We start from the raw sequence: 27,246 nt of genomic DNA, 5'->3' as shown, positions 1-27,246 counted from the left end.
AAGCAATGGTGGCAGATCATTTTTAGCTTATGAATCTCTCATTTCATTTTAAACTGAAATGACTCCAAAGTCAAAAATAAACTTAACTATATCAACCATCACTATATACAGACCCTTGAACAAGATACAAGTGCAATTTTTGAATGAAGTATTCTTTTAACTGTTTACAATCGTAAGTGACAAAGTAAATCTTTTCAAGAACCAGAAGGGACAATTGTACAGCATCATTTCGTCTCCAATTTGAATTGTTTGTGCACATAAACGGATAAAAAAGCAATTTTTGCCTTCAATATTCTCATATTTGACCCACACATACTAGAATCGGCTACCAATATTCATGACGGACTCTTTACTCTCAAGTTTAATGGTGGATAAACTGAAAATATTAGAAATATCACAAATCTTGGCCTGAGAAAATTAATCAGGATTCACAAACACAATTTCTACTGATGACTGATCAGCTAATTTCACTGATTGCATTCATGTATAAAAAATGAATAAAAGTAGTGGTTTTCCAGACACATCAATGTTCCCAGTTTAAAGCTGTGCTTTAATTTTCACATTATAACAAAAAACAGCCATGCTTCCAGCTTAAGCAGAAGCAAAATAGCAACACCGAGGACACAGGTATTGATAACCTCTGAACACAAGAGGCAGTGTACAAAATCTCATGAAAACCCTTTTCTAAATGTAGGTGTTGGCAGATCTCTGCTAGCTTTAAAGCCAAACACATTTAATACAACTTGATCCTGGAATGACTTCCGTTAAAGACAGGCTGTATTTTGTAATAAATAAAATAAAACACACTAATCAGATCATACAATACCTCTGCTTCTCTCTTCCTGCTTCGCACTTTCTCTACTTCTTGAAGAACCTTCTGTGCCTCACTCACATTTCCTTCTGCACCAAGCTGCTCAGCTTTTGCAAGGAGCTTTCCAATTTCTTCATTCAGCTCGTGAACCTTTTCAGCCTGAAAAAAGAAGTAATTTTATTTACTGTGCAAGCCCATTCCATCTGAAACTAAGCAAATCTCTTTTCAGATTCGATTAGATAAACTTCTATTAATCCCATGGGGAAATTCTGAAAAAAAAAAAAGCAAAAAAGATGTAATCAATCTGGTCAGGAAATATAGCTATATATTCAACACATGTGCACAAGCATTTAATGGTGACCAAAATGTTTTGAAAAGTCTGAACCTGAAAGGGTTATTGCCCAGTTGTGTAAATGGACAATGATTAGCTTTAGTATACTAAAACATGTGAATGCAAGCCACACATTATATAAACTTGATATTGTAGGATTCTTATTTCAGAACCAAGTCAGCATGGATGCCAAATCCAATAGAAAACAAGTATTGAGCCCTCATTGAATTTTTTGACACGAGGGAACAATATGGCGTCAAAGGTTCATCCTCCTATCAAACTTGTACCATGACCAGTCCCCTTTATGTGCCAGTCAAGAGATGGCCTGCAGAATTGTACAATGGCAGGATGCGTCTCAAAGATAACCAAAGGTCGAGCCATCCTTCAACAGCGATAACAGAAGAAAACTATGGAGTGAATCATACCATACTGTGCATGAGATAGCAAACACCAAGAGTAATGTTATGGGTCAGCTGCGTCTTCATGAACAATTAAACATGAGCAAGGTCTGCGCTTGTTGGATTTCCAACATGGGTACAGGAGGCAAAGGCTGCTGTGCAAACTTGTGCATTTAAAGAGATGCCACACTAATCCTATTTTCCAGAAGTACTTTTCCCCCATAGGACTCAATATGTTAACAATAAAGATGCCAAGTTGGCCACAGATGTACGGTTGCACAGACAGGACAACACATTATGAGCAACACAGAAATGCTTTGTGAATGCTACAAGTGTATTACAGTGTTGAAACAAAAAATCTCTTCGGCTTTACTGCCATTTCAATTAACAGGTTAGAGTTAAACTTTCATCAGTTTTGCTTGATTTTAAAGGAAACAGAGCATTTCAAATTCTTAAACACTTACCTTTGCGGCAACTTCTGCACTTATTTCTTCCTGTGTTTCAGCAAGGCGTTTTTTAGCCAATTCCGTTCTTCTATCACAATCGGCAATGAAGGACTCTAAATGATCAACAGCCTGAAAAATAAAAAAAAATTAAAAATTAAACAATTTCAGCACGAACATTTCAACATTCAATAAATAGCAAACAATAAAACAACTGACTTACATCTAGTTCAAAAAACAGGTCCCGTTCTTTTGACGCAATTTCATAATCTGCTCTCAGAGCCAGATCATGAATCTTCGAGCATTCGCCAAGATCCATTCTCTAGAAAAGAACACACAAATGTTATTCTCCAATTAGTACTAGAATACAAAATGCAACATATGTGCAGGTCACTTGTACTTTTTTCAGATATCGTTTAACTGTATAAATGTGCATAGAAAATGGATGGATAGGAGGTTGGATATACGATTAGAGCAGAGAGATGTAAACATTTTTTACGCTTTATTTTGGTGGAGTAGTAGCTCTGAGACTATGGATCTGCAAGGTTGCTGGTTCGCACCCCGCAAATGCCAGAAGCGATTCCACTTGAGCAAGGCCTTTAACATGCAATCGCTCTGCCCTGGGTATGACGTTATCCTGCACTTGGCCCTGCAAGCCGGTCCTCCAACTTGCATGGAAAACTCGGGGGCTGATGGCAGGAATGGCACTCCATCCAAAAACTTCACACTGTCCCATTCCATTTGAGCTAGTGTGGTGCTGAGGTGTGGCCCATTGCATGCGGCGCCTAATTTGGGATCCTGAGGTGGTTCATCAGATGGTGGGTGGGGCAATGGGCCATATTAGTGCATGCTCAAAACCTCCTCCTCTACTTCACGACGGAGTTGGTAGCAAATGTTTTAAAGTAGGATTTTTGAGCTCTTTAAAAATCTTGAATGAATGCCTTATGAAATAAATTGACTAGATTTGTCTGGACAGCAAACAGTCAAGATGTCTCTATATTTATGCATCTTTTGAAGTTACTCCAATTATTGTTTTCAATCAAGTGATTTGTTGCTTATTATTTTAACAATCGGAGAAATACAATAAACAAAAAGAACACCACGCTGACACAGTGCAAACGGTGTCACACCTCAGCACTGCATACAAGAATGGACAATGGTCAGAAAATCCCTCTACTTTATGACTGTTCCTGTGGTTGCAGCACCATCTCCAAGTCTTATAGAGACAAGAATGACTGGCATGCACCGACGTCACAATTATTTAATTTTACTGTAATACTGGTCTTATCTTTGCAGTCCTTAAGGCAAAGATGATAGTTTTCTTTAGTTCACAACTCTGCAACATGCCCATAATCAAGGGGTGTACCTCCCTGAGCCGCTGCAAATACAAACACTATCCTAAGTAGAGGCTTTATACAGAATCTTCCCGATTGATTTTATAGTCTAAGCTTCTACAGTCTACAAAAAAGTTAAATAAATCCCTAATTCCTTTCCCTGGCTTGTTTATTTTGTTATCAATCTGTTGTCCATTTACATCCCTCTTACCTGTGTGACATCATTTTGCACTTGCTGCATTTTTCAAACAGGCGCCCCGTTTTGAAGTTTCTTCACATCTTTCTAAAATTAACCTTTGCTGCCTTTACAGCATTTGCTTTCACTCCAATTACATCGCCTGCAAATTTCACAAGTTTACTAATTGCATTTTATAAATGCTATTAATAGAAATAAAAGTAAAGAGCTCCATCACAGGTTCCTGGTTTTCCAGATGTCAAGACCACCCAGTTGGTAATACTGATTTGACCAATAAATAAGAAGCCTGCACATAAGTACTTGGACAGAAAAGACTAATGTGCATTACTGCACTCCATGTATAGCAACAAGAACCAAAAATAAAAGTCAGATACGTTTTGCATAAAGACACGAGTGCAAATCATGATCAAGTTCAACATATAACAATAAATAATGGTTTGAAGTAAAGGGAAGGTTCTTTAAATTTCATAATTTAATGTGTTATTTGTTAAGTAGTTTGGCACTGACCAGAAAGCAGAAGACAGAGCTGGAGGTGGCAGAGTTAAAGATGCTATGATTTGCATTGGGTGTGACGAGGATGGACAGGATTAGAAATGAGGACATTAGAGGGTCAGCTCAAGTTGGAAGACAAAGTCAGAGAGGCAAGATTGTGTTGGTTTGGACATGTGTAGAGGATATTGGGAGAAGAAGTATGCTAAGGATAGAGCTGACAGGGAAGAGGAGAAGAGGAAGGCCTAAGAGAAGGTTTATGGATGTGGCGAGAGAGGACATGCAGGTGATGAGTGTAACAGAACAAGATGCAGAGGACAGAAAGATATGGAAGAAGATGAGCCACTGTGGCAACCCCTAACGGGAGAAACCGAAAGACGACAAAGAATTTGTTAAGTAGTTTAATGCAGCCTAAATTATCTAATTAGCAAACACTTAATTTAAAAAAATAACAAAAGCAGTGTATTTCTTAAAATATCAATATTAGCAGGGTGTACATTGCAATTTTATTTGTCACAATACCATAAAACGAAGTTTCTAAACCTTCCTAAAGAAAGCCCTTGCCATCTCATGACAGAAATTACAGAAAAGGTGCCAATGATGACAGAATGTCATGGCTCCAACTTCGATACTGATTAATATCACCATGGAGTCATTTTGAGGCAGAGTCACATTTCATAATTTTCCCAGCAATTTTCCGCTGCTGACTTCATTTACATAATCTTTGCGAGACAGAAGCAGCCCCAGCATGCTCCCATGATTGCCTGTCATCTAGCCTCACATACCCAACGACTCAGTCCAACCAGCATGCAACCTGTCAACAAAATCAGTTGATTTTGTGTTAAGTCATGGGGCTTGTACGTGAGTGCTGACAGTCAATGGCTGCTGACCCAGAAGTACAATACGTCTATTGCGGCTAGGAATTAAAAAAAAAAAAAATTAAAAAATGGGTGGTTTGAACCTGATAGAAGAAAGGATTGTCTGTCCGATGTTGCATGCTTTATGCACCGCAACAGAATTGGAAACGGGAAGGTGGGGGGAGAATTCCAACATGATGGTCAATAGGCTTTGTGTCCCTAGGAACCAAGTTACAAGAACTATTCTATAACATTTCGGTAATTATTTAACGCTCTGATGCTGATCTTTCTGATCATAAAATAGGTCATTACGATAGCAAGTGACAAGAAGAATTCATAAAGAATTACAGTATTTGAGGGTTCCTCTAACGTGCCTCTTTCTCTTGGCTCAAAAGCTAATCAGCACATCGTCATCTGATAACAGGCTTGAATTTCAAGTTTAGTATTTTCCCCATTTAGCCCTTTTAGGTCTAGACCAGGGGTGGGCAAAGTCATTCCTGGAGGGCCGCAGTGGCTGCGGGTTTTTGTTCCAACCCAGTTGCTTACTTAGAAAACAATCCTTGCCAATAATTACATTTCATGGCTTGTTAGTGCTTTAACTCTGCTATGTCAAGTCATTCTCATATCCTAGATTTTTTTTTTCCATTCTAAGGATATCATCCAAATACTTTGAAATGTAAAATGGATAGATAATTCTCAATCCTTCACTTTTTTCTCTTCTCTTACCTTCCAAGTATTTAATTAAACCAAATAGTGCATGATAAATACACACAGGTTTAAAGGGTAACAAGCAAAATGGATAACTGCTAGTTTCTTTTGTCATTTGCATCTTCTTGTTAATACGGAGCAATTAAACTGAGAATGCAGCTGTTTAAGATTTAAATAAGCAATAAGGGTTCAGAATCATAATGAGGGAGATAACTAAAATGAAGCAGAAGTGTTTCTAGAGCAGTAAGTGCTTCTTATTAAGCAAATGGGTTGGAACAAAAACCTGCAGCCACTGCGGCCCTCCAGGAATGACTTTGCCCACCCCTGGTCTAGACCATCCTCATGAACAAACCCACTCATCAAGATATCAATGTTTTCATTATCAGGGGACCCTAAAATATCGAGATCTGTTGAAAACTGAAAATCGAAATTTTTGACGAATCCAAGGGCCAAGACTGTGGAGGAACTTCCTGTAGCTGTAATGCCTTCACACATGCAGATCTCCATACACAGGCACCCGCTCCATTAAGCGACACCCTGGCTGCCAGAGAAAGAGGCAGGCTTGCAATACTTTGGAAATGTGAAAATATGCTGGAAATTCATTATGCAATGGTCTAATTTTAAACATACTCTGCAATTTCTTGTCTTGTAATCTAACACACTAAGGCAACGAGATCAGCACCTACAGACGTCAAGTTTGACATTCCCACAGACAGGAAGTCAATTAATGTGAAATCAACTTCAGGAAATATTACGTTGACATTTTTGTGTGCAGACTGAAATAAAACGCAATGTTAGAGGTGATCATGATGTTACAGTACCAAGAATCTTTAAGAAAACTAAATACAAAATCTGATACAAAGTGATCAAAGTTCAGTTTTGGTTTAGGGAAAAGATTAAAATGTAACCAACTGCCTTGGTTGGTGGGCTCAGCAGAACAAACAGGTAAGAAACCAAGGCTCCCTACTCTGTTGTATAAATGACAGCATTACAGAGACAAATAAAAAACATGTATTTAGACATCTATAAATACGAATTTCCATTGCTTTCTAAAATGTAATTGTAAAGGGAGCCCCAAAAAGTAATGACAATGGCTTTCCAATCTGCAATTCTTGTTGCTGCTTTATTTGATAAGCTATACATGAAGCACTACCCAGCAAAAAATAAAAACATGAAAAATGACAAAAAAAAAAAAAAAAAAAGGCTAAATACAGATAAATGTGATTATTAATTTAGGACACTTTTTTGATCAACACAAATGCAGCAAGTTACTTTATTCAATACAGTGAATCAAGACAAGGCAGAAAATGAACTTTTCTCAGCTCAAATTCTCATTAATTTTTGAGACAAATGGTAGCATTTTTTTATCTGGATTAAAAAGTAAATCAATTGTTTCTGATGAAATCTGGTACTGGTGCGAAATACCCGATATTTCTTAATGTTTTGTATTTTTGGTTTGGTGTATATTTAGCTTTCCATTATACACTGAAGTAGGTCTTTTTGAAAGCATGAGATTCTAATATTGAAAATTAAACACAATGTGTTTCTATTCAGTGGATATTTACAAATTTTAAAACTCAAACACACGAACAAAACAGCAATGATCTACATACTAAACTCATGAGGGGAGAAAATGAACTAATCCAGGCTATGGTGAAGTACGAAATCTCCTAACTGTCAAGAATCTGGGTCAGAATCACACTAGACAGTGAATAAACATGGATAGGCCGTTACCCATCCAATATTTCACAATGAAGTGACAAGTAGCAGTAACTTAGCCGGAGCCATGCAAAACACACTGAATGTTTCTGAGAAAAGTATAAAAGGCAACATACTTAAAAACAAACTACGTACTTTAAGAATCCATTGCTTGGTTTAAAAATAATTCAAGCCCAGGTTTATTCACAACTGCTATGACATGGCAGTGGAGTTAACTCTATCAAAAGTAACAGAAAACAAGTTTGGAAAATAAATTTTCTCCTTCTGCAACAAGCTTGAAAAATTCAATTGCCTTAAAACCTTCAGAGATAAATTATGCCTCTACACGTATATGTGAAAATCTGCAGCAGTTTCAGCTACAAATTTTTACAGCGCGAGCGAGGAATTTTACAACAATAATTACTTCCCACCCTCGTCCCCCACTCATACTTGTGGGAAACTACAGCCTGGCCGCAAAAGAGGCTATTAATTATGTGAGTGCTAACCTGTCACTGTATGTATGTATATACACTCACACACACACACACACACTCTCACCCTCCTGACAGGATTAGCCAATCAACCCAACAGTATGCCTTTGGAGATTCAGGAACAGGACTAGAGAAGAAACGAAGTGGGAATCGATGCATGCACTGCTTAGGATAAGATCCAGAGCATGGAGTCAGACATGTCATCTGCCGAAACTACTTCAGTAACCAGATTTGGCACCATATGAACAAATTTTGGTTATATATTAAAAACAAAATCTGAAGATGTGCATGTTTCTTGCCAGGGGACCATTAACAGGTTTAACTGCACATTTGAGCTTAATGATTTGCATTGAACTGAACTGTTTGCAAGACAAAAAAGCAAAACGTCTGTGGGTGCGGATTTCATCGCAGTTTTCGACTTCATTGCACCTACAAAAATCGAAAACTCTGTTAGCCAGCTTGCTCGTCTCTTCATCAAAATCTTTAACCAGTCTCTTGCAAAGTAAGTTGTCCCAGAATGCTTTAAAGCTTCTGTTATTGTTTTACTTTTCAAAATAAGGTGCCTCAATGATTGCAGGCCCATTAGTCATATGAAAATATTTGATTGTCTAGTTCTAATCAATGTGAAGTCTGTTTCTGCTCCTCATCCCAGCAAAAATCATTATGTTTGCCAATGATCCCACCATTATTGGAGTACAGTAATTACTAATAGAAACAAAACTAACAGAAAGGAGGTGACTCGTCTTTTGTCTTGGTGTGCAGCAAATTATCTGGTATTCAATAGTACCAAGATATTGGAAATGGTAATTAACTTTCACAGATAACTGCTACAGTTTCTCCCTCAAGAAATGAATGATTCTACAGTCAATATGGTGGAATGCTTTAAATTTCTGGGCACCACTATCACACATACTGGGACATTAACACAACTTCCATCACTAAGGCGGCTAAGCACTAAAAGCATTATCTATGCAAACTAAAGAAAGGAAATAACTGACAGCCCATCCTAGTGCAGTTATACAAAACCATAATTGAAAGTAGGATCACGTACTCCACTGTTGTCTGGTTTGGTTCAGCAATGGCCCACTCAAAAAAATAAAAATCCGGCATGTTGTGAGATCTACTGAGAAAATAACTGCCGCTTGTGTTTCATCTGCTGCAAAACTGTATGCATCTTATGTCTTAAACCATGTCAAAAGGAGCCCCACTGACTCATTTCATCACTTGTTCCAAAAACTCCCCTCTGATAAGCGGTTTAGGTAAATTTAGACTAAAACTGATAGATATTTAAACTCATTCCCAGAGCCATCACCATCACAAACCAGTAATTTAGCCCCTCTAAACATTCAGAGTATTCTTTCATATGTGACGAAGGTGTGAGTGTGCGCATATGTACATACATGTGTGTGCATGTGTATTGTGGAATTTAACGAGTCCCAACACACACGTTTGTTTTCCCTTTTTCAGCCTTTACACAACATAGTGCACAAATTACCCCAATTAGGCTCAGTCCCATCTTTCTTTCTCTCTCTCTCTTCTTCTGCCTCCTTCACTCCTCCACTTGCAAGCTCTATTCTCCACCTCCCGACTCAGGCTCCTCGAATGGAGTAAGGCAGCCCTTTTTATATTGTACCCGTTTGTGCTCCAGGTGCTCGTTGATGACCTTCTGGCAGCACTTCCTGGTGTGGCGGAAGTGCTTCCTAGGCACCCAGAAGCACTCCAGGTGTGCCTGGTTCCTGTTCTGGCAGCACTTCCTGGTGTGGCGAAAGTGCTGCAGTCCAGGGCTTAGCAAATGTCCACGGGGCCCCGACAGGGTTGAACCTCCAAGCTCTGGTTCTGTGGCCCCGACACCCACCACGGTGGCTGCCCTCTCGTGTCTCGGGGGAGATACTGCTCATCTCCCGATCCTTCCACTCTCCAGGCGTGCCGGCTAGGCAAGGGTCCCAGCCGACCATTACAGTATACAAACTATACCCACACAATTTAATTTGGACATTTCCTTTATAACAACACTATTCTGCAACTGTTTATAATGTATGTTGTGTAACTTGTGTTATTTGTATGTGATGTTTTCGGTTATAAGCACCTTCAAAGCTACCACGTTAAATTTCCGTGCATTGCGCACTATCAATTAAAATTAGTCCAAATCCAGACCATTACAGAATTGAAAAATCCTATCCAGTTGCTAATAAATCAATCAGTAGGAACCACCATCACCTTCCCAAAATAATCAGACACAGACTTTACAGTTACTTCCATCCATTATTAAACATACAGTGATGTGAAAAACTATTTGCCCCCTTCCTGATTTCTTATTCTTTTGCATGTTTGTCACACAAAATGTTTCTGATCATCAAACACATTTAACCATTAGTCAAATATAACACAAGTAAACACAAAATGCAGTTTTTAAATGGTTTTTATTATTTAGGGAGAAAAAAATCCAAACCTACATGGCCCTGTGTGAAAAAGTAATTGCCCCCTTGTTCAAAAATAACCTAACTGTGGTGTATCACACCTGAGTTCAATTTCCGTAGCCACCCCCAGGCCTGATTACTGCCACACCAGGGCAATGACCCAAAACACACCAGCAAATCCACCTCTGAATGGCTGAAGAAAAACAAAATGAAGACTTTGGAGTGGCCTAGTCAAAGTCCTGACCTGAATCCAATTGAGATGCTATGGCATGACCTTAAAAAGGCGGTTCATGCTAGAAAACCCTCAAATAAAGCTGAATTACAACAATTCTTCAAAGATGAGTGGGCCGAAATTCCTCCAGAGCGCTGTAAAAGACTCATTGCAAGTTATCGTAAACGCTTGATTGCAGTTATTGCTGCTAAGGGTGGCCCAACCAGTTATTAGGTTCAGGGGGCAATTACTTTTTCACACAGGGCCATGTAGGTTTGGATTTTTTTCTCCTTAAATAATAAAACCATCATTTAAAAACTGCATTTTGTGTTTACTTGTGTTATATTTGACTAATGGTTAAATGTGTTTGATGATCAGAAACATTTTGTGTGACAAACACGCAAAAGAATAAGAAATCAGGAAGGGGGCAAATAGTTTTTCACACCACTGTATTTTAAATTACTAAATACAATGCAAATGCTTTTTTCATAAAGGTAATGTGCAAAAAAATAAAAAAAGTGATAAGTGATAATTTCTACATACCGTTCCTGCCAGAATGTCATGAGGACAGCAATCCAAAAGATGGCTTTTGCAAACACGGTCATCTGTAAACTTCACCCTCTGCCGAGTTTCATCACCTATAACAAGTTTCAGTAAACATAAAAATTAGAAAAGGTTTAAAATTAAGAATGTAAAAGAAAAATGACTGGAGCCAATGGAACGTTAAAAAAAAAAGCTTTAAAGTGAAATATATACAATGATAAGGTGCTGGAATCAAAACTATGAAAAGAATTGGGAACAAATTTACTTTTTAAATATGAATCAAATCCTTTCAGCAGTAAGTTTAACATTTTGCTCCTTTTCGGAAATCTAATTCAACAATAACATGTCAAGTAAATATTTACTTCCCAAATGGCTATACAGTGGCATTAAATATATATATATATATATTTTTTTTACTTTAACCACAGCCGTTTTATATCACTGCCACTGCACAGTGAAAAGAGTGGGGGAAATAAACAAAAAAACCTTGGAAGGTTCTGCTATTTACTTTCAATGGATTTAAAAAAAACGTGTCGTCAGGGCAGAAAGCTGCAGGTCAGTTAGAAAACCATTACTGACAACACATGGGTGCGAAAAACAAAAGGTGCAAATCTACTAAAATATACATTGTACAAGTGATAACGGAGAAGAATTTTCTGCCAGCACCAACAGAGTATATCTAGTGTTACTATTACTGGCAAAATGGTGTGCACCCATGAAATGAGGATCCAGCACTGAGCAGTCAAGCACCACTGCAGGACAAGGTTCAGCTTCTACTTTTAGACTGGTATGATGGAGACACAATGGAAATAACATCTCCACCTCGTCTAATTATACCAGGTGGGCTCAGTACAGAAATACTAATGGAAAGGCCTGCAGGGATTGTGCCAATGGCTCTGCTTATTCATTTCGAGCCATTCCAAAACCAAGGAGCACAGGTAGACTGCCACAGCTTCTAGTATTAATCACCCAAGAGAACTTGGACTTGATGCAAGTTATTCTTGGAGCCAAACAGAGACAACTTTGTAAGGGTGTACTTTTAAAATTAAAAAAAAAAAATATGTTAGTTAATACACACTGCGAACTTCCTCATATACTGTACCCATACTGCATCTTCCAAGACCTCAGCTGCAGAATTTTATACCCGCTGTTGAAAAGTATAAAATGCGAAAAGTTTTCTTGCTCAAACCTGTAGTAAGGAAGTCAGGGGAATGATACAAAGTCAAAGTGTCAAATGGTATGTGGCAATTAATTTAAGGCTTCCCTGTGCCTATGACAAATGTTGTGCTCTATTAAATATATAATGTATATATAGATATATACTGATTCATGATTTGCAAGCAACCAGACACACTCTAGTTAATCTGTAATTAATATTCCTAAATGTTTGCATTTAATGTCTTCCTGATTTTTACGTTTTGGGTTTTTTTTTTTATATTTTAATTCTTTTACTTTTTCTTTCTCCAAAAAAAAAATAAAAAATAAAAAAATAAAAATAAAATTAAACTTCTGTAAAGAAAACAGGTTTGTCTGATATTCATAACAGCTTTAAAAATTATATTTGTGACTCACGGCTCGATGAACATGAGGCTTTTCTGCAACTCCCTTGCAGATTGATGTAGGCTGGCAAAGATACACTGAACCTTTATAAATAAAATAAAGGGGCCACAATTGTTCAGTTTGTATGAAACACAGGTATGGGAAGCAATTAAAATACAACTTAACACGCAAATTAACACATACACAAAGGCATTCACACTAGCATTACTCATAAGCCTTTTAGGTATGTTTTAATAATTTAAAAAAAAAAAAAAAACAAACACCCCCCACAGCAGGATATGTAACTACTACATAACACACCCATCAGCTAATAAAATGGTTTATTTCATGCCAAAGGCAAACCAAATACAATGTACTTTCTTAAAATTCAATTTAAAGCAATTTTTACATTGACCAACAAGTTTTATAAATGATAAAAACCCCAAATCCCTAACAGAATTGAATACCGGATTGGCCTCCTTGTCCGATGTCAACTTTCAAGAAAAATTTAATTCTGCAAACTGCAGTAAAACACACACCTAAACCAAGTGAAGTAAATAAAAATTCAAGCACAAATTACAGTTTAAAATGTCCTTTAAGTGATCATTGCATCTGCTTAACAACACTAATTTTCTTCAAGCCTACATTATTAATCCCTAGGGGAAATTCACAAAGTGTCTATCTATCTTTCACTACTATGTGGCATGCAGTTCTGCAGTGGTTGAGTTTTAGTTCTGCTTTTCAAAGTAATGAACTAAGCTGTTAAAGTTCTACTCTAGCGCACCAACTAAAAACTGCCTTTTCTACCATCTGACTAGCTAAACTTTATTTGTGCACTATGTATTGGCCTTTCAAGTAAAACTCTCAATTTGTGAAAAACCTTTCTATTAAAATTTGATCAAGTTTTAAATTTTTGAATGTAAACCACATTATTTAATGTATACAGAAAAAAAATTTCATAATGTTGAAATGCAACAATAGACCCTTTATACTGGGGGGATATGGAAATGCACTGGGAGGCAGGAGTGCATCAGGAAAAAAAGAAGAAAAAAAAAAAAAAATGCTTGCACTCAAATGTCAAAGGAATGGGCCTGCTTGATTATTCCGAGATGAACATTCTGCAGAAGAGGAAAAAAAAAAAATCACCACCAACTTCACTGAGTCACCAATGTAAATTGACCCCACAAATCGAGGCTATGGAGCATCTACACTTGTTCAGAGAGAGAAATGTGGAGAAAATATTAAACATATACCAAACTATATAAAATTCTGATAAAATTACTACAACCTTAAATCTGTATATCTATATTACAACACAGACACTTTACGGATATCTTATATATAAATGTCTCCGCGTGGAAGTGTGTGTGTCCGTCTGTCCGGCTCAGAAGTGCAAGCACGAAGCTCAAAGAGCCGGCAAGAAAGTGACTCCGTCGCTGAAGTCAAACAGCCGAGGAAAGACAAACTCACCTAGCCGCTAATACACAAATGGGCGAGCACATTGGCAAAACGAAGCCTTAGAGGAGAGAGAAACTCACCTAGCTGCTGATAGACAAGGAGGGCCGAGCACGTCCACACAACGAAACCACCGACTCCGCATTTCAATCTTTTTTCCTGACAATTTCAACAGTTTCTAGGAGCCTGGGCTTTTTACAGCACTGGCTTACACAGCTGGTTACGGTATAATTACCTTCATATCCTTCAAGTAGCAGGAGAGATATGAAACGCTAATATGATAAATATGTTCAAAACTGTAGCTGCAGTCATAGCACAAATTGATTAGGGATATGTGATACATACAATATACACGGAAACTTTTTCTGTTTGAAATGTTGCAAATCCTGTACGTTGACACGCAAGCATACACTTCAAATTAGCTGAAGACGACTTAGGAAAAAAAGAAAAAATATGACACTTACACACAAGTCTTTGGGCATACAAGGTGAAATACAGCTGTGCACATAACTAACCTAACATCCCCTTGGCATGGGAGGCTTTGGAAAAAGGACCTACAAAGTATACACTGAAAAAATTGCCTTTCAAACAATTTGTGGAACCTTTATAACCACTGTCCACTACACAAGAACACATTTGGTTATCTACTCATTTATTCATTATATATTATATATTATATATATATATATATATATATATATATATATATATATATATATATATATATATATATATATATTATTATATATATATATATATAAATAAATTCTAGGCCTAAAAATGCAATGGTGATGTTTTTATGTCATGCTTTAAATCGGGCTTATTTTAAAACCTACATAAAATGTTTGGTATCATTCTTTTCAGAATTTATCGAACTTTAATGTGATGCTGTTACATTTTCAGATTCTTATTTTTAGAATTTTTTTATTTTTAAATTATAAACTAAAAAATATCAAGAACTCACGTCCTGCGAGATGGGTCTTTTTGTCAAAAGATTTAACTACGCCCAGGGCCAGGAAATAAAACACAAAGAGTAGGACAGCTGCTGTACAGGCTTTTAAATGTTCGACGTGCCGTGCGAGATGCTGATCATGTGGCACAGTAACAGCAGCAAGCCAGCAGTTGATCGAGCATAGAGGAGGTAAAAAAAAAAATATCCAAAAAAAAAAACTTGTTTGTTTCATTGTATCACCGTTTAAGAGGGGGTTTTGGAGGAGCGACCGTGTCTCCTTGGGGTGCGTTCAGCCCCCCTCTTCACAACACAAGGGGCAGACACCACAAAGTGGCTAGTTAGCAAAGCAATCAGAGGGGAACCCCCTAGTTTTTAAGTTAAAATAATTGACTGTGCACTTCCATCTGATACAAACCTGTATGCACCCAGTGTCAAACTATATCACAAGTATCACCTTTGACTCGAGCAGGTCATCACTTATTCCAAAAACTCCCCTCTGGTAAGCGCCTTAGGTCAATTAAAACTAATTGATATTTAAAAGTTTCTTTCTCAGAGCCACAGCTTTCGCAAAGCAGTAGTGTAGCCGGTCATCCTTACTTAGGTTTGTTTTTTTATATATGAAGGTGTTGGTGTGTATCTACTGTATATCCACAAGTATGTGCGCACATGTACATACACTCTACACACACATATTCATTTATTCTTCAACTGATCATAATGTATGTACTTTTGTATGTCATGTTGTTTTCTGTTATAAGCAGTTCCAAATCCACCAGCTTGAAGTCTGGTACATTAAAAGTGACTCTGGTACTGATATGACATTTGCATTCAGACCAAAGCACTTGCTACTTAAAATCAAATCAATGATAATATACAGAATCCATACAAAAGAAACAAATGTGACTATAAATAGTAAAGGATTAAAAGATTTCAAGTATTAAACTTAATGTGTCTCTAATAAATACCAAATGTATGACATGGTACATCTGTTTGCCTTAACACATTCTCAAAATTGTAGTTTAAACGCTGCATTTCTTAGTACTGGCCCTTTTGTATGCTTTCACAAAGCGGTTTACATTTCACCTAAAAAGACAGAATTATCTATTTGAACCATTAGCCTTGCTTTCACCTGCACAAATCTTGCAATTACTGTGTGGATTATGTTGTCCGATTTCTCCAGTGCTTTCAACACCATCCACCCAGCCATCCCTGTTAAAAGGTACGCTCAGAGACATACAGCTGGATGAGCCTATGGTGTCCTGGATAACGGACTACCTGTCGTGCAGACCACAGTTTGAGAGACTTGAGGATTGAGCGAGCGACACTGGAGCGCCACATGGAACAATCCTGTCTCCTTTTCTCTTCACTCTGTACACCTCGGACAATAAATATAACACCAGGTCACGTCACTTGCAGAAAGAGTGTGTGGATTAGGGGAATGAGGCAGAGGAAAGGAGTCCGATGGAGAACTTTGTTTCTTGGTCTACAACTTGCATCATAAAAACCAAGGAAGTGGTTATTGGCTTTCATTGCACTAAACAGCCTGCACGTCAGGTTACTATAAAGGGAGACGTTACAGAGGTGTGCGTTACGACAAGTAAATGAGGTCCACATTAGTGACAGGCTGGACTGGTCGAGTAAACGGAGGAGCAAACTCCTTTTTCTTTAGAGACTCCGTTCCTTTAATGTGGGCAGTGATGTCCTTCACAAATGGGGCGTTTGTGTGTAAACAGACCGTTTAGAGCTCAGCGTTTGTGATGTTTTACCTTCCATTTTATCTCAGTCATGGTGGTTTCCGGTGTGATAATTCAGGAAAAAATGCGAGATTGTTGTTGAGTTGATGCTTGGTTTGCCAAAAAAAAAAAAAAAAGAAAGAAAACATTTAATAATAAACTATAAGAGCAAAAATAAATTAAATTTGCATCACTTTGCTCTTAATGCAATTCAACAAAAACAAAAAAAAAAAAGCATCTTAGGGTCGCTTAAGTTTTCTTTTATATAATTGACTTAAGTTGAAAGGTCAGAGTTTCTTCGCAACGCAGGCAATTCTGGTAGTTTTGGCTTCTCCAAGTTGTTTGACTTGTAGCTCTAAATTTGTAGTTATGTTCACGTAAAATTTCTGATTCAGGAAGTATGATTTACCGCCTGTCCGAGAGCACATGAACACAGCATTATGCAGCAAATCTGTGATGGGAAGTGCGATTTTCTATGCTGTTGTGTTCTGTGACTGTAATATATCACTTCATGCGAGGATCACCGAATCAACAACCTAATACAAAGTGTAGGCTCAGTTATGGGACACACATCCCGACCCCCTGTTGTAGTAGTGAAGGAGACAATGGAAACACTGAAGGCCACTATGAACAATGCTGCACATCCTCTCTCTAACACGCTGGCATGGAGGACATTCTATGGAAGGATATTTGTGCCAAAGTGAATGCAATCCAACATGTAAACTATATTGAAATGCAATACATATGTACACTGTGCATTTAATTTTGGCATGGCTTTTATTGCACCCTAAGTAAAGATGGATCTACCACATCATCAGTTGCACTCCACTACAGATGTTTTCGTGTCAGTATGAAAAGCATATTGCACTTTAATTCACGTCCGTGGATCACGTCTTAACTAAAAGCCAATGTATTGCATTTCACTTTCCATCTTCTCTGATTATATTGCATTTTGATTCAAGTGCACACGTTAGTCATGCCAAAATTGAATGTTGTCAAGTGATCAACCAGCGTCTAAAAGCAGCACTGGGGTGTCAACAGTTGGGGTAAGAGGAGTTCCACTTCTAAACATTTATGTGCTGTTAGCAAGCATACGTTTCGTCAATGGGGTATGATAAACCAAGATGATGAGTGGTATATTTTAGGTCTTGCTAAAAATGTTTACTCTTATGTTATCTAAATATTATGTTAAGCTTGCCTTATATTCTTCCATTCTTCTTGCGTTTAGTCCTAACCAATACGCCAATAACTGTAGCAACAGCCAGTACTGCCCTGTTCATAGACAGGTTGTTACAAACCACATTTTGGGGAATATTCGTGGACAGACCCGCCGGTTAAAGATCTACATAATTGTATGCTACGCCTCTTCAGGATATTAGTTCTTGAATGGGTTCGAAGGATGTTACAGCTGCAAGTGCAAATTCTCCTGTCACTGCTACTCTTACATCAACCATTTGACACAGAAGAGAATCAAATTGCCATTTACATTACCAGCTTCCATCTGTTCAATAAGATCGCTGATGCAATGCCTCATCAACTTCCCCAATTCCCCATCTTTAGCGCTGGTTGAACTCCCAACATCACTGGAGCACCTCTTACCTCAACTGTTGACACCCCTTGCCCCACCTTTTGACACTCCGTTGTCATTTAATTACGTTCAGTTTTGGTACGGCTAAAGTGTGGTCTTGAATAAGGACACGGAATTCCATGCTTGGCACCTGATCTATGGACATAAATTTAAATGCCACACGATTTTCTACTGCCTTTAAAAATGACATGAAACAAGCAATCGATCATTTGGTTATGTTTTTAACTATGACACGACAAAAGTGTACCAAAATGAAATGCACCACGCACGTGCATATCCATTGCAATGTATTGAACACGTTGGATTGCATTTAATTTTGGCTCAAATAATCTTCTATAACTTTCAGTCCATTAATTATTCAACTGAAGTGTGTCAAGTAATACAACTGGGCTCCTGTATATGAAGGGTAATACGTCTTTACAGTGCCTGACTGACTACCAATCAGACGTTTTTCTTTTTCTTTTTAGCCATTCTGATGTACATATATTTATTTATTGATTGAGCTTCAGTAAAAAGCCAAACTTCCCCCGGAGGACAAATAAAGTTCCTTCCATCTAACTAAACTGTTCACAAAACCTGCACTAACCTAATCGAAAATTAAACAAAACTTAGCAAATTAAGAAAATGATAGTGATTTAGAGTGTTGGTTTAGTGATCTATGTCATATCGGTGATTTCACCGCTAATCTCTCGCAAAGGCACTGGACAAAAATCAAACACTCACAAAGTAGTAAAAACAGAAAATCACTTGTCTGATAATGCATCACTATGAAACAAATGTGTGTTAAGAAACTGAGTTATTTCTATCATGACATTAACTTGTACATTTAAAAAAAAAAAAACATTTATCTAAAAGTCCGTTTTGACAAGCTGTCGTAGTTGCCGATCTCCATCCACAGGACCAGCCCTTCGATCTTCAGGCTACGCTTTCCTTCACACGTGCACGTTCATACAAACGCGGAACTTCCTAACGCTATAACGTGTCTTAATATGGAAACACAAACGGCATACATTAAAAAATAACGTGGTTTACATTCATTCCTATGCTAGCGTAAACTCGTTACGTCGCCGAAACACTCCTAACCACAGCCGCGCCGACTTACAGCGTTAAGGCTGCAAGCGAGTAGGTAGGCCCCTGTGTTGAAACGCTCCTCGCCTAATCTGAGCACACGCGACTGATTCTGAAGCAGATGTAACACTACACAGTAAACAAACACAAGTTACAACTGTCTTCACTGATTCACATTTACATACAATCAAACTGTCTGTCTGGAATCAAAGTATACGCCTGCGTTTGTCCATTAATAATGAACATAACACCCGACTCCATACTTACCATCCCTGGCAGTTCCCATCAATTGGTCGAGCAAAGCTCGCATCTGAGCCTGGGCCGACATGGCAAATCTTCCTTTCTTGAGATGTTACTTCTAAAGATATTAATTACACATGGAAACCGCACCAATTTTATCTATCAATTAAAACAAAAACAATATAAACGTTTCGCTATGGCCTTTTTTCACTTTCGACCGTCTCTTTCTCTTCCCTCCTCCTCCTCCTTGGCCATACGGTTGCATAGAATTCTGGGAGGAAGTACGTCACGCAAGCAACCTGTTCGGGATTTGTAGTTTTTTTTTTTAAGTAGAACCGAAAAGCTGAAATGAAGTGATAGCTAGATAGAAATGAAAGGCACTATAAGATAGATAGATAGATAGATAGATAGATAGATAGATAGATAGATAGATAGATAGATAGATAGATAGAAAACTGGCTTTTATCAAAGCTCATTAAATAAATAAATAAGTCTAACCCTCTCTATTTATTTGGGCTTGGGACAGCCATCAACTTGGGCTGGTTTGCCCGCCTGTATGATTGAGTGTCAGGGGAACAGATAAGGTCCCAGTTACAGTAGGTCTGCACCAGGAATCTTCTTAAAATCCTTATCCTTTGGTCTGCACCAGGAATCTTCTTAAAATCCTTATCCTTTACTATGGTTATGGATGAGTTGATTCATGGGATAAAAGACCAATCCCCTGGTGCAGGATTTTTTTCTGATGATTTTGTATTGTGTAGTACCAGATAAAAGGAACTAGAGAGGAAGTTGGAAGATTAAAGAAGGGCTTTGGAAGACAGAGGGTTGAAGATAAATAGAAAGGAGACAGAATATTTGAGGCTTAATGATGATCAGTATTCAGAAGTTAGTCTGCAGGGAGTGCAATTGAAAAGAGTGAATACATTTAAATATTTACGATCAGTGGTAGCCTAAGACGGGAACTAAATGCAGAGATAACCTATAGAGAGCAGAATGGATGGAACAATTGGAAAAAGGTATCAGGAGAGTTAAGTGATTGAAGAATTACGTTGACGGTTAAAGGTAAGGATTTCAAGACAGCAGTAAGACCAGCAATGATGTAAGAAGCTAAGATATGGGCAGTAAAGGGAGTGCAGCAGGAGAATAAAATTAGGTGTGGCAAAAATGAGAATGTTGAGATGGATGTGTGAAGGTACAAAGAAGGACAAAATAAGGAATGAGATCAGAGGTACAACAAAAGTGGGAGCAATACCTAAGAAAGTACAGAGACGTAGATTGAAGTGGTATGGACATGTGATGGAAAGGGACATGGAATTTGTGGGCAAAAGAGTGATGAGAGTGGAAGTACGGAGAAAGAGAAAGTGAGGGAGGCCAAAGTGGAGGTGGATGGATAAAGAAAAAGAAGATCTGAAAGAAAATGGTCTGACTGAGAAGGAGGTGCAGGACCGAGCTGTTTGGAGAAGGTTGATTGAGCAGATTGACCCCACACAGAAAAGTGGGAAAACATGAAATGAAGAAGAATATATACTGTATTTTTGTATATTAATGCACTCACACACATCAGATTGCCTAAAAAAGAAGAACATTGAAAAGAAGAAAATGTCTGACTTGGCAGTCCCAGTCCCAGTGAGGTGTTATACAGGCATATTGTTGTTGGTCTAAAGGAGCCCAAGTCATTTCCCTCAACACTTCTGCTGAATAATTTGTTGTCTGAAAGTCCTCAGTGTTTGTATGTTAGAGTTGACTGTGCAGCTTTGTTCATAATGGTACTGAGTTTTGTTTGATGTATGAATGAACTTCTAAATTTAAGAATAGAATTTTCAATACTATGATGTTATCATCTCTGTTTTTAGGGTTTCTTAGTAAAATTAAAGTATTTGTTTGATATAAAGTTAATAATAATGTGTTTAATTTATATAGCACCTTTACCATGCTCAAAGTGCTTCAAAGTAATTCAAAATGAATGACAGGGCGCATATAAAATTAGTACAAATAATCAACTATATAATTATACAGTAAGGTCTGTGTATGAATCCTGGCCCTCAGAGCAATCTGATTGGTCAGTTTGGCTTTGGTTTGATTGGTCAGTTTAGCTTTGTGACGCAATGAAGGAGGAAGTGCGAGTGTGAGACACGTGAGGAGGAGGAGTGAAGGCACAGGAGGCACACTGAGAGTTGTCTTCAAAGATAAGAAGCATAAAACCAGATAGAAAGTGAGCAAGGTGCCACAAAAATAATGACAAGGACTAAGAAGCAGATATTACAGGAAGGAGTGCCAGTCAAGAGAAGTCCAGGCACAAACAAATGCAGAGGAAAGGCATTGAAGGTACATGTAGGGCAAAAGATAGCAAATATTTTTAAATTATTCTGTTATCTGCTTTTGGAATGCACTGTACACCATTTAGATTGGTTGTGGCCAAAACAGCATATGTCTTCATTAATCAGCTTACAATGCACTCTCTGGGACAGGCACTAATACTGCAGATGAATGTCTTGTCTCTGTCACATTGAATAGTTTTTGCTTCCATGCACATTCAAGAGAATGAATTTAAACAATGAACCCAACAGATCTTTGAGTTTGTGCAGAGTCAAAATGTGAACATCTATTTATAAAACATAGACATTAAATTTAAATAAAGAACAATATATTGGGATCCTGCTCAGGACCCTAGGATTCCTGGACCCATGGAATCTTACCGCCCCTCTCCATCCTTCTTGTTGGGCCTGTTTGCCCATCAATTTGACTCATATATTTGAGTTCAGCCAGGAAAAAACGTGTTATTCTCAGTACTATGAAAGTGAAGTTGGCCAAACATGAAGTAACTCATTTGTGCCTCTGTTCAGGTCCAAAATGTGAAAGGCACTATATAAATAAAATGTATTATTATTATGTTACACTTTGACACAGCTTGAACATACAATGGCTCAAGCTAATTAGAAAGCATTATACCGCAATTTAAATCGTATTTTATTTATGCTGCTCAATGCTATACAAACAGCCCTTAATTTTCATATACTGTATTTTGCTGCTTCAAGTCCTATGTATACTCCTTTCAGCGTTTTTATGTTTTTTTAGTATTGATATGTTGAATATTATCTCTGCAATCTCCATTGTAAATTTAAATCTAACTTACACATAACTGTTTATTTTCAGAATCAGATACATACTTTTTTCAGAAAGTTAAATTCTCTCCTAAATTTTTAGTTAAATGATTACAAAAGCTCAGTTATATCGACGGATTAAGTATGTGCCTAATTGTCTCAGAAACATGCCACTGTATTCGTGCAGTCCCCGTGACGTTGCACAGGATTAGCACAATCGAAAATGCATGGATGGATGGATAAAGTACTTATACAAATTGATTTTAATTTAATTAGATAACAACCGGTCATGAGTAGCATTAGTGACTGTAGCAGGCTACCTGGAAAGCGAGACAATCTGAAATCACCACAGAACAGATCGATCGCAGTTTATATGAGATGATTTGAGCACCAAAACAAGGTGACCCGCTTTGGGTTATAGGAGTTGTGATCCGAGAACTAACCAGAAACTGTCTTTGGAGAGGGCTAAATATCCGCAGGTTGTCTCATCAGGACACGTCGGCACAGCGATAAAATGCTACCGGAGTCTCTTTGTCAGAGTGGAAACTACATTACCCAGAAGATTATGCGCGGAGCTAGGCTTTTACTAGGGGGCGTGGTCTTAAGCATAGGCTGTTGACGTGACGACATCACACAGTCGGACTCGGGAAGGAAGCTGGAAGTTGATGCTGTCGGAGGTGGGGCAGAGTCTTCAGAGTTTCGTGAGTTTCCAAAATGTCCTTCACTTGTTGTCGTTGTGTGCGTTTTGCTGTGGCGCCTTTTTTAACAAAGTTTTATTTCCGTGGCAGTCGAGAATTTCGTGTTAAGACAAAATGCTTGAAGAAAGACCGGGGATCGATGTAGATTTCTAGACAACATTGCTAGTGCATTTACTGAATCGCATCTATACTTTGAAAAACAATGGATCTGTGGTGTGTCTGTGTTACTGGTATTATGACATTTTGTGTTTGTTTTTGTTAAAACTCAGACCCAGTTAACGCTCGGTTAAAACCCGACTGGATCAAATAGACGACTTACACGAGGACAGCTTGTTTACAAAGGACGCCAAAACACACTGGAACTTCTCTCGCTCGAGATAAAGAAGTACATTCCAGTTACGGTTTTTCTTCATTAACAACTACCTTAAATGCTATTCACACATCGCTACTGAATGGAAATTCGACATTTTAAAGGATTGTATTTGTTTGCGGCATTAATTTTACAATCTATTTCACATGAGACACGCACTGAGTGCGTTATTCTGGGTGCAGCAGTCAAATCTGTTTTCGGATTTTATAGCTCCGATAACGGCATGACCACCACAAGGGTTAACAAGACGAACATATAGAATACCAATTAAAACGGGCAATCGTAATACAATGGTTTCTTTTTATTGGTGTGTTTATTACTGTATATTGGTGTGTTATTACTATATCTCCCCCACATTAACCGTGTAATGCATCTTGCCTCTCATATTTTTGACATTGTTTAGCCTACTACAGGGTTTCAGGGTCTTAAAATATATTAGCTGATACAAACATGCTTTAATAATGGAGATTATTTGTTTATCAAATTTGAGGGCATTATCAAAAATCACACCCAAGATTTTTTGCAAAGTTACAGCAGGTTGTGAATGGGGCAAAGATTAATTTCTGTAGCACAAGTATGATTAGAAGGTCCAAAACACACAATTATTTAGACTAAGAAGGCGGCGCAGTGGGTAGTGCTGCTGCCTCGCAGTTAGGAGACCTGGGTTCGCTTCCTGGGTCCTCTCTGAGTGGAGTTTGCATGTTCTCCCTGTGTCTGCGTGGAAAGACATTTAGGTTAGGTGCATTGGCGATCATGAATTGTCCCTAGTGTGTGTATGTGTGTGCCCTGCGGCGGGCTGGCACCCTGCCCGGGGTTTGTTTCCTGCCTTGTGCCCTGTGTTGGATATAGTGGGTTGGATAATGAATGAATGGATGGATTTAGACTAAAAAAATTAAACAACCTCCTCAACATCTATTAGTATAGTTGTTAATGAAGCAATGGTCATTGTTCTGTCCCAGGTCACTTAGGTACAGTCTAAATAGCAGGCAGACAACAGCCATTTTTTTTTTTTGCTCTTTATTACACCTTATACAATTTCTTGTATTAGGAATTTGTTAGTTTTCGCATTCCCCTTGGGGTCAGAGCGCAGGGTCAGCCATTGTACAGCGCTCCTGGAGCAATTTAAGGTTAATAGCCTTGCTCAAGGGCCCAGCAGAGTAGCATCTCTTTTAGCAGTGACGGGGATTTGAACCTTTGGCAACCTTTGGCATACCAACGCAGATCCTTAGCCTCAGAGCCACCACTCCGCCCTCTTCTCCATCACTATGTGCCTGCCCGCCCATTAAGGTCCTCTGATTCTGGCAATCTTGTGTCTCACACTGATCTACACTCCATGGGTGACAGGGCCTTCAGCTGTATAGCTCCCAGACTCTGGAATGACCTTCCGAAATTAATGAGATCAGCTGACTCCATGAATTCTTTTAAAAAAACAACTCCAAACTCATCTGTTCAGGAAGGCTTTTAGCTCTACTTGACTTTACTACCCTTCTCTCAGTTTACTTCTCTGTCAAGATGCTCTTGTAACCTGTGTGCGGGACCATCAATTATGTTGTCTGTTAGGCTTTTTTTCCTCTGAATTCACTGTCGTAATCTTCTTTATTTATTTATCTGGTTTATACAATGCTATATACCAGCATTGCTGTTCTTTCTTATATTCTGTAAGTGCCTTGAGCATGGGAAAGGTGCTATGTAAATAAAATGTATTATTATTATTATTATTTTGGAACATACGTATTTGATAGAATAACTTCTGAAATGTGTCACAAACGTTTACTGTCTGTTGAATTGAACCACATTTCTCAGTTGAAAGGCAAGTAGGCTGTTATGCCACCAAACCACCACAACTTGCATGGTACTGCTTATCTGTAAATCCCATTGCAGTATTTCTTTGCACTTGCTCTGACCCTAAGCCACTACAGGCGGAAAGTTATAGTTCAGGAAATCTGACTAATGCTAAGAAGAACCATATGTGCCATATTTCATTTATGTTGCCTGAAAAACATATGTTTGCATACAGACCATGCCACGTTAGACTACTTTTCCAACGATTTTCTGTCGTGGCCATCATTTACATAATCTTAGGGAGCTGTAGGTAGTCGGCGGCTGTAGCACGTTCCCGTGACAAGCATTCATTTAGTATGTACAGTACTCGCACTAGGCCTGTTTGTTCTGTACCGTTCCCAAGCAAGATTGCAGCCCCCCTACTCCCCTGCTGGCCTACTCTCACACTGCGCTTAACGTTCTGGGCCTGGGCATGCAACTTCATGTAAATCCAAAAAATGATCCGAACATGGAGTGACAGCATGCATGTCAAAATGATTTTACTTATTTTGTGGTTGTTTTGAAGTTGTGTAGGGCAGGATCATGCTCTACCCTCTTACAGATTTATTGAGTGTGCAGCTCAGCGTTTTACTGTTAACGTTAGCGTTCATAGTCTTGTCACTTCTCGACTGGACTACTGCAATTCACTCCTCTTTGGTCTCCCTAATAAATCTCTTCACAAGCTTCAGTTAGTCCAGAATTCTGCAGCACGTATCATCACTGGAATCCCATCTTTTCACCATATTACTCCGGTCTTGCAGCAGCTTCATTGGCTCCCCATCAAGTTTCGTATTGATTTTAAGATTCTGCTACTAACTTTTATGGCCATCCATAACCTCGCACCTCCATATCTGTCTGACCTTCTACATGTTGCCATTCCATCCCGTAACCTTAGATCCTCTTCCTCCGCCCATCTGACCGTTCCTCCCTCCCGTCTAACCACCATGGGGAGCAGAGCTTTCAGCCGTTCTGCTCCCAAGCACTGGAACTCATTACCTGCGGATCTCCGAAATATCAAATCATATTCATCTTTCAAATGTAAACTTAAAACACATTTGTTTAAAATGGCTTTTTCTTCTTCCTCCTAATTATAGTGGTTTTGTTTGGTTTTAATTTTTAGATTTTTTGATGTTTTAAGTTGTTTATAATTGTGTTTTGTATTTATTTATTTATTTATTGTTTGTTCGGTGTCCTTGAGTTCTCTGAAAGGCGCCTTGTATAAATAAAATGTATTATTATTATTATTATTATTAACTGTGCTGCACGTACAAGAAGATTTTTACGGGGACAAATGATGTTAAAGGAGGTATTGTCAGCTTTTCTTGTCAACTGCAATTCACGTTCATGCGTAAGGTGAGAACAAAAACCTCTTTTTAACTCAAATGGTCTTGAATGAAATGAGAATTGTACTATCTGACTGGTCACATCATGGATGTCATGCCTGTTTTCCGTGCTTGGGTACATTTAGTGATCACACTGTTCCTGAATGCTACTGAACCATAGTCGGGACCACCTCTTCCAAGTGGGCCAGAGCCCGGAACGGAGCGATCACACTAGTCAAATGAACTGGACTTTGTGGGGGGTTACTTGTGGACAAACATGCTTGGGCACGGAAGAAATTGCTAGTGTGAGTACACCCTTAGTCTAACATACCCAGCGACTCAATCCCAACTAGTCTGTGACTCATCCTGACAAAAATCAAGCAGGTTTGATTTTGTCTTTAGTTATGGGGCCGAGCTCTTTGTGCATGACAG

At 38.4% G+C, this 27,246-nt stretch overlaps 2 protein-coding genes across 5 annotated transcripts in view; one reads left to right on the top strand and one right to left on the bottom strand.

Annotated features, from left to right (window-relative positions):
• luc7l (LUC7-like (S. cerevisiae)) overlaps positions 1-19,772 on the bottom strand; it is a 34,222-nt gene extending 14,450 nt beyond the window's left edge. For 2 of the 4 annotated variants that reach the window (XM_039776280.1, XM_039776282.1), the window contains exons 1-5: positions 19,530-19,772; positions 10,928-11,022; positions 2,207-2,305; positions 2,005-2,115; positions 827-970 (exon numbers count right to left, since the gene is read on the bottom strand). In XM_039776280.1, coding sequence (XP_039632214.1) covers positions 827-970; positions 2,005-2,115; positions 2,207-2,305; positions 10,928-11,022; positions 19,530-19,590 — 510 coding nt within the window. In that variant the 5' untranslated portion in view covers positions 19,591-19,772. Of the gene's footprint in view, positions 1-826; positions 971-2,004; positions 2,116-2,206; positions 2,306-10,927; positions 12,117-12,499; positions 12,626-19,529 lie in introns of those variants that run through there. The other 2 variants (XM_039776284.1, XM_039776283.1) reach the window with 2 other exon arrangements.
• Positions 19,773-23,229: 3,457 nt separating this feature from the next.
• The window catches only part of fam234a (family with sequence similarity 234 member A), a 45,977-nt gene continuing 41,960 nt past the window's right edge, over positions 23,230-27,246 (top strand). Inside the window, exon 1 of the mRNA XM_039773949.1 lies at positions 23,230-23,304. The gene's annotated coding sequence lies outside the window, so the exon portion shown is untranslated. The remainder of the gene's footprint in view (positions 23,305-27,246) is intronic.

Source organism: Polypterus senegalus, chromosome 13 (assembly GCF_016835505.1).
Source record: "Polypterus senegalus isolate Bchr_013 chromosome 13, ASM1683550v1, whole genome shotgun sequence".
NCBI classification, from domain to species: Eukaryota; Metazoa; Chordata; class Cladistia; order Polypteriformes; family Polypteridae; genus Polypterus; species Polypterus senegalus.
Note: the sequence above shows the minus strand (reverse complement) of the source record. Positions and strands in the feature narration are given on the sequence as shown.